This window comes from Syzygium oleosum, unplaced genomic scaffold, assembly GCF_021117445.2.
Source record: "Syzygium oleosum isolate NSW1041296 unplaced genomic scaffold, Sole_v2.1 Sole_v2.01, whole genome shotgun sequence".
NCBI lineage: Eukaryota > Viridiplantae > Streptophyta > Magnoliopsida > Myrtales > Myrtaceae > Syzygium > Syzygium oleosum.
In genome coordinates this window covers 11,552,110-11,560,411 of record NW_026607485.1, presented here as the reverse complement: position 1 = coordinate 11,560,411, position 8,302 = coordinate 11,552,110, and the positions used below count along the sequence as shown (strand labels likewise).

Here is an 8,302-nt window from a genome sequence, read left to right as displayed (position 1 = left end):
AGTGGATGGGGTTCTAATTTCCCTAATCAAGACGATCTTTGCACAGACCCTCATCCACCACGTCGACAAACTCTGAAAGTGCCAAGAGACCCACTTGTAGGTCAATGGTATGAGGCCCGCCGAACTCAAAATCATAGTTCAAATCTGACACGGACTCAAAAAAGGAGAATGCTGAGGAAAAGAAAGGAGTATCAGCTCCAACAACAAGTAAGTCAAGATCACATCAAGCAGGTTAGACCAACCTTAATAGCAGAGCAAAAGGTCAAGCCAAAGTACCCTAAACGTAGAAACTTAGTCTGGAAAACAAAACCAGGACTTCAAGTGTCGACATCTGGTCGACTTCAGCAATCTTCACCAAAGCAAGACATTAAGCCTGCATAGTGTGAACCACAACAATTGTCAAGATCAATCTCATCATTAAGTTCTTGCATGGTTCGAGTATGTCTTCCATCAAACCTTCGGGTTATGACGGTGGAGCCAGGTCATATGGAAGAAATTACAATGGAAGAAAAAGAAAAAGCAGAATTTCACTTTGATATCGAGGAGGTGGTTGAATTCGAGAAACCTCTACCCAAGGGTTCAAACTATTTAAGGGCTCTGAATATCAACGCAAAAGTTAATGGCCGACCGGTGTCTCGAGTATTAGTGGACGGGGGATCTACACTAAATCTCATCCCATATCGTTTCTACAAGAAACTGGGAAGGCGTGACGAGGAAATTATTCCGTCGAACATCCAATTGTCCGACTTTACTGGAGAAGTCTCCGAAGTTAAAGGAATTTTCATTGCTGACTTGACCGTTGGCACCAAAACTTCCGGGACATCTTTCTGTGTGGTTAATGCAGATGGATCTTACAATTTGCTATTGGGCCGAGACTGGATCCATGGTAATCAATGCGTACCATCAACTCTCCATCAGATGCTAGCATTTTGGAATGGAGATAAGGTAGAATACGTCAAAGCAAACATCAAGTCACAGACAACCTATACACATGCATTGGCACTGGAAGACAGTATATCCATCAGTAAGCCACCTCTCGTTGACCCTAATAGTATTGCATTCTGCCGTTTCGACAAAGGGATCGTTGAGTGGGTCCCGAAGAGTCAACTGGCAGCACAATTAAATGAGGTTGTCCATGGAGAACCTTCTATTATCAAAAGACCTCATTGAGAGGTACTCGGCCTATCAAGCCGAGCTCGCAGAACAATCCACAGAAGCTGTCGATGGAATCCTTGAGTTTGAAGAATCACCTATAAAAGAAATTGAAAAATCAATTGAAGCTCAAGACCTGTTATAAGAAGTCAACCTTGGGCTAGGCAATGAACATCGACCTATTTACATAAGTTCGTTGATCGATGATGATTTCAAAGCTCAGTTGATAAGACTCCTGAAGAAGTATAGGGATTATTTTGCCTGGGACTATAAAGAAATGTCAGGATTAAGTAGAGATGTTGTCGAACACCGACTACCCATAAAAAAGTCAGGCCTCATAAACAGCCGCCCAGATGATTCGCCCCGGAGGTTATCCTTAAAGTAAAAGAAGAAGTCGAGCGATTGTTAGCAGCAGGGTTTACTAGAACGGCATGGTACGTCGAATGGTTGTCTAACATAGTCCCGGTAAAGAAAAAGAATGGGAAGTTACGTGTCTGCATTGATTTTCGAGACTTAAACGCAGCCACGCCCAAGGATGAGTACCAGATGCCAATGGCAGATATGTTAGTTGACTCGGCTTCTGGAAATGAAATTATGTCATTAATGGATGGTCATTCAGGCTACAATCAAATATTCATCGTTAAAGAGGACGTCCATAAAACTGCATTCAGGTGTCCTGGGGCTATCGGTACCTTTGAATGGCTTGTCATGTCATTTGGATTAAAGAATGCAAGGGCAACTTATCAGAGAGCCATGAACTTCGTCTTTCATGACATGATTGGGGACTTTATGGAAGTCTACATCGATGATATTATTGTCAAATCAGACCAGATATGTCATTTAAATTATTTAGAACAATCTTTTATTAGGATGCAGAAATTTGACCTAAAAATGAATCCATTGAAATATGCTTTTGGAGTAAGGGCTAGTAACTTCTTAGGGTTCCTGGTTAATCAAAGAGGAATTGAAATCGATAAGAATAAAGCTAAGGCCATCTTAGGATTGCCGCCACCCACAACCAAAAAGCAACTTTAGATGATTTTAGGGAAGATAAATTTTTTGCGTCGATTTATTGCTAACCTGTCAGGAAAATTTGAGGTGTTTTCCCCATTGTTGAAGTTGAAAAGTCAAGAAGAATTTGTATGGGAAGACAAACATCAACATACTTTTGACCACGTCAAGCGGTACTTGGTTAATCCGCCAGTATTGATGCCGCCAAGAGCGGGTCAACCATTGAAATTGTACCTAGCCGCTACCGATACTACCATCGGATGTATGCTGGCGCAGGAGAATAGTGAAGGCAAAGAGCAAGCGGTGTATTATCTGAGTCGGATGTTGAATGATCCTGAAACAAGATACACTGCGATTGACAAGCTATGCTTGTCATTGTTTTATGCATGTACAAAATTACGTCATTATATGTTGCCGACTACGGTACATGTGATATGTAAAACAGACGTGATTAAGTACATGTTGACTCGGCCTATTGTTAAAGGCCGAATTGCTAAGTGGGCGTTTGCTTTGATCGAAATAAATCTGGTCTATGTACCACTTAAAGCAATAAAAGGACAAGCCATAGCAGATTTCATTACAGAATATCCTGGAACACAAGATGAAAGCTGTGAGGGATACGTTCACATGGTCCCATGGCAGCTTTACTTCAATGGATCCAATACCCCTGGGTCTGCTGGGGCTGGGATCATGATAATATCCCCTCATGGACAGAAAACGAAACTTATGTTCAAAATGGATTTTGAATGTTCCAATAATCAGGCCGAATATGAGGCCTTAATCGTTGGCTTAAACATCTTGGCCAACATGAAAATACGTTTCGTCAAAGTTATAGGGGATTCTCAATTAGTGATAAAGCAATTATCTGGGGAATACCAGTGTCTTAACGAGAATATTATATCTTATTATTCACTGGCCAAGGAGCTCCTAAATCACTTTGACGACTTTGAGTTGATCTATGTTAAAAGAGAGCATAACGTGGAGGCCAATGATTTGGCACAAATGGCTTCCGGTTATAAAATATCAAAAGAGCTTGTTGGCCATATGATTACTCAGACCAAGGTATTACCATCGATGGACAATAGAGTCATGTTTACACAGTCGATAGAAACTCTTGTCGACAACACGACTGTTGACAAAATAGTAACCCAAGATTGGAGAACCCCATTTATAGAGTATCTCAATAACCCAGTCTTTACTGATAAAAACTTCAAAAGAAAAGCCTTCAATTATTTAATGATTGGAGACGAGTTATATCGTAAGACTGTGGATGGACTATTGCTCAAATGTTTAGGACGACAAGAATCTGTGATAGCAATGGCCGAGGTTCATGAAGGCATATGTGGGGTCCATCAATCAGGGATAAAAATGAAGTGGTTACTCCGTCGACATGGTTACTTTTGGCCAACTATTACCCGAGACTGCATAAGCTATGCTAAGGAATGTGAAGCTTGTCAAAGGTACGGACCCATTCAACATGTTCCTGCAGCCGTAATGAAACCTATTATCAAACCTTGTCCATTTAGAGGCTGGGCTATGGATATAATAGGAAAAATCTACCCTCCTTCGTCTAGAAAACATAGTTTCATTCTGGTTACTACCGACTATTTTACCAAGTGGGTTGAAGCGGCCTCATATAAGAATATAACACAAAAGACAGTGAAGGAGTTCATCGAGGAGCGTATTATCCATCGATTTGGCATTCTAGAATCTATAACTACGGACCAAGGCGCGGTTTTTACTGGGCAAGAGGTGATTAGTTTCGCTAAGGTTAGAGGCATTAAAATGATTCATTCAACTCCTTATTATGCCCAAGCCAATGGCCAAGCTGAAGCTTTCAACAAAGCCATCATTGCACTAATTAAACGACACCTGGAGGATAATCCCAGAGAGTGGGATGTGTTATTGTCAACTGTATTATGGGCTTATAGAATGTCCAAAAAGATTGCCACCGGAACTAGCCCATATATGCTCACTTATGGACAAGAGGCAGTTCTCCCTGTTGAAGTCACGGTTCAATCCCTACGAGTCAGACTTCAAAATAACTTGGCCAAGGAGGAATATGACGAGTTAATGTTCGCCAACGTCGATGAATTAGGAGAGAACAGAGCGATTGCCCTGGAAAAGCTAATCCTCCCAAAAGATAGAGTTGCCAAAGCATATAATAAACATGTAAAACATAAACAGTTCGAAATTAGCGACCTAGTCTGGAAAACCATTTTGCCAACGAGTTTGGACAGTGAAAAGTTTGGTAAATGGTCACCAACCTGGGAAGGACCATTCATGGTAGCCGAAGCATTTGCCGGAAATGCTTATCGATTAATGGATATCGACGGAAGGGAATTTCCCCGTACTATCAACGGCAAATATTTGAAGAAGTATTATCCTACTATGTGGGAGATGCGAGACATAGAGGAAGAAGAAACTGAAAATTCTGAGTAAGTCCAGTTTCATTCACAAGCAAAAGACAAAAAAAAAAAAAAAAGAGAGACATTGTTTCCTTCTTTCCCTCGCTCTCCTTCTTCTTCTCCTTCTTCTTCTTCCTTCCTTCCTTCCTTCTTTCCTTCCTTCCGAATCTAGACCCGCCAGCCATCTTCACTCTCCCAGGCCGAGACCGACGTGTTCTCTAAAACGGGCCACGAAGTGCTGCATCCGCTCTTCTAAGCGCTGATTCGCCACTTCAGCCTGCTCGTTGGCCTCCTCGAGTTTGGGGAGCATCTCATCCCGGTTCAACAGCCGTTTGTTAAGCCCTCGGATAAGTTCAAGGTGGGACTCCACCAGTTCATCCGACTTTTCGGCCAGTCGGCCTAAAGATGTGGAAGCGGAGGTGACAAAGGTTTCACAACGAGAATCCATCGAGAGGTCCATCTCGATTTCATCCTTTTCGGGGCAAGGAACTCCTCGCCTCAGTCTTTTCTCCGCTCCCCGGATCCGATCAACAATTGGCTCTCGGCATTTTTTAAGATGCTCTTGGGAAGAGTGAAGTTGGCCCTGTACGTCATAAAGTGTGTTGTACACCACATCAGCATGCTCAACCTCCTCCTTGATGCTCTCAGACAAACGTTCCATAACGAAGTACGCACGGATGGCCTTCCCATTGTCCTGGAACTGGGACACCCCGTACTCGAAGACGGTCACGAATTCCTCATAGTCAGCGAGGAAAGGATGATCGGAGGGCAGGTCATCGGGTCTCCCCTTGCGAATCAGCTTCTCGACCTTGGCTACCGCCTGGGGCTTGAGGACTAGAACAGCGTAGGTCAGTCTCAGGTAGGAGATGATCTCCTTCCATAAGGCCTTGAACTTGCGAGCACTCAAGGTTGGTGACGAAGCACTGGATTCCATCGACGATCGGCACAATAAAGGAAAGAAGATTTCTCTAGAGGATAAGGGGTTAAAATTCAAAGTCGAGTGGTGAAATCTTGATCACAATAGGCCCACTATTTATAGCCCGCAACTAGAGTCTCGAATCGTCACGAATCGGTACGAGAAGATTGACTGACGTGACGAATATCTCGGTGGGCACGCTCGTATCTGATTGATCAACCCAAGATACAGGGATTGGAACATTGCGAGTAATGGGTATTTATTCCTTGAAGGTTACGAAGCGAGATTCAGGGAAAAACATGCCGATAATTACTCTTAGCCGTTCGATGATTTACACATGTACCGATGGGATTCAACTACTACCCAGATGGATGTCCATACGACAGCAGAAGTAAATCACACCGATATAAAGTGATTACGCATCATACTTATTCATTAAATACAAGTACAGAAGATTGTACACAGACGTCTTTTCGAGAGCATAAAGAGAGGGTAGTTCGGTCAATAATGCCATACAAGTCATCAAAGCAAGCGCAGATTATGATTATTCAGATAAAAGGAAAAGCTAAGCAATAAAGATATTTACATCAGTACTATTCTCGGCATTAATGACATGGGAAAAGAAAGAAAAAGATGGTACTAGTTGTAAACTAAGCGAAGTGTTGTTCAAGGCTCAGGACGAAGCTGTGAAGTTGGACTTCTCGATCACAGTTTAATTCCACGATTTCATCCTTTTCTGGCTTGGCTGTCCTCCACTTCCATGCTCAGTTGCTTCACGGTCGCTTCAAGGTTTAATATAGCCTTGCTTTGATCGAAGAGCGTCGACAGAGAAATGCTTTCATTAATACGGAATGCCTCAAAGGCCTTACGGGCCCCATCTAGCTCTTTTTCTTTAAGACTCAAGGTCTTCTCTTTGCCCTCGATGTTATTAACATATTCAAGCCCTGCTTTAAAAGCCTTCATAGTTACATCGAATGAATCAGAGAATTCATGGAGAGCAAAGTCTAAAGCTCGACAAGGTAAAGGGTAAGGTAAATTAGTCAGATAATCAAGCAAGGACCTGACTTTGCTTTCGATCTCTGGGACGTCGCAAATGACGTCGTACCCTTCCTTTAGGAGCTCACAAAGTTGAGCTCCCTTCGAGTGAATTCCATCATGATTAGCAGGAGGAAAAAAGTTGCTTACCGAAGGACGTTTACCCCCAACGACTCGAATGTTGTTAACCTGAGGAGTTTTAAGGAAAGAATGATCCATAGTAGAGCTCACTTCGTCCATCGATTCGCTTAGAAATTCATCCACATCAGAGAAAGATAATGATGGCGTGCTCGGAGATAAGGGCATATCGGACGTAGGAAACCTCCTAAAAGGATGTAACAACCCCATTGGGAGCAGGGTTATCCTCGACAAGGCAGAATCTAGGTTTTTAGGAAAAATCAAGACCTTATATTCATCCCACCATTGATTAAATGACATCGAACCATACGGAGTGCTGAAATTATCGATAAGCTTGAATTGTCCCAGGATATATTTGGCAACCTCATTGTAGCATGATAGAGCATCATTCCGAGGAGACGAAGGATAAGAGAAGTTCATCGAGTAGACAATTGGCATAGGAATACCTTGCACCAATCTAAATTGACGGGCACAATAATAGGGGTTGTATGCCTCGAAGCCAATCAAAAACCTTCCTCCAAAAGTGAATTCCAGTGGAAGATCGGTGGGAACAAGGATGCTTGCCCAAAATATTAAGGTATCATGTTGTATAGTCGATGAATCACACACGAAGTTTACGCCAAACATATGAAAAGTGAAGTCTTTCAGGGTAAGCAGAATACCCAGAAAGTATTCCAAGACTGGAAGCTCTCCAATTGACCGGAGGAAAACGCTACAAAACTTCCAAGGTTCAAAAATAGTCTCTATGGGTTGCTTATGTGCATTATACCAGTCGACGAGTGTAGAACCGTAAGACGTGAATAGATGGGGGAAATATGATCGAACCCAATCATGCAACATCCATAGCGGACCAATGAAAGGATCAGGATGCGCACTAAACAATGAAGATTGTGCATCAGTCAAGCCTTTGTACAAGGCAGACAGGGCCATTCGACCTAACCCCACATCAACACCCTGAGTAAGGGCGTATGCAATGTCCACAAACCCATATGATATGGAGGTGGTACAAAAGATATATCGACAGAGCCAACAAAGCAGAAATGCAACATGTTCTTGGGGAGTTATGGGTCCGTCTGGCTTGCTAAATTCCTTGATAAAGTCAGGAAATGAGAGATCAACGAAAGAGATATCATAAAAATCTGGACATGACCACGACTTCTGATTATAAAATTCCACAAAAGGTGATAGGCCAGTCAGTGACCACATATCGAGCAAAGTAATGGTTAACGGACCAGGGGGCAGGAAAAAGCAATTAGTCGATGATGACCAGAGACAGCAAAGAGCTCCGATAAGCCCATATTCCACAGGATCTATGGAAAGACAGCTTAGTGATAAGGCATCTTCTATCTTTGCCGCTTTCCAAATGCTAGACATTTCTGGCCTCATCCTTTGGTACCACCGAGAGAATTGTTCGTCGTAGCACGGATACGAGTTGAAGCAAGAATTTGGTGATGACCAAGTCGAGATGCTAAGTCGAGATCGACTAGTGGGAAGAACCTCCTTATAATGATGCAGAAAATGCTCAGTAAAGATGGATGGTGGAGGTGTTGATTTGAGATACGGACATAGGATCACGTGACGAGCTTTTGCATCGTAATCCATAAAGGATAGGGAAAGGCGTTCTTGTCGTTCAAAACTCCGA

The 8,302-nt window shown here is 42.7% G+C and overlaps 1 protein-coding gene across 1 annotated transcript; it reads left to right on the top strand.

Annotated features, from left to right (window-relative positions):
* The first annotated feature begins 3,699 nt into the window (after positions 1 to 3,699).
* LOC130139868 (uncharacterized) lies at positions 3,700 to 4,605 on the top strand. Its single transcript, XM_056317698.1, has one exon. The coding sequence runs from the start codon at positions 3,700 to 3,702 to the stop codon at positions 4,603 to 4,605; it is 906 nt and encodes a 301-aa protein (XP_056173673.1).
* Positions 4,606 to 8,302: the final 3,697 nt, after the last annotated feature.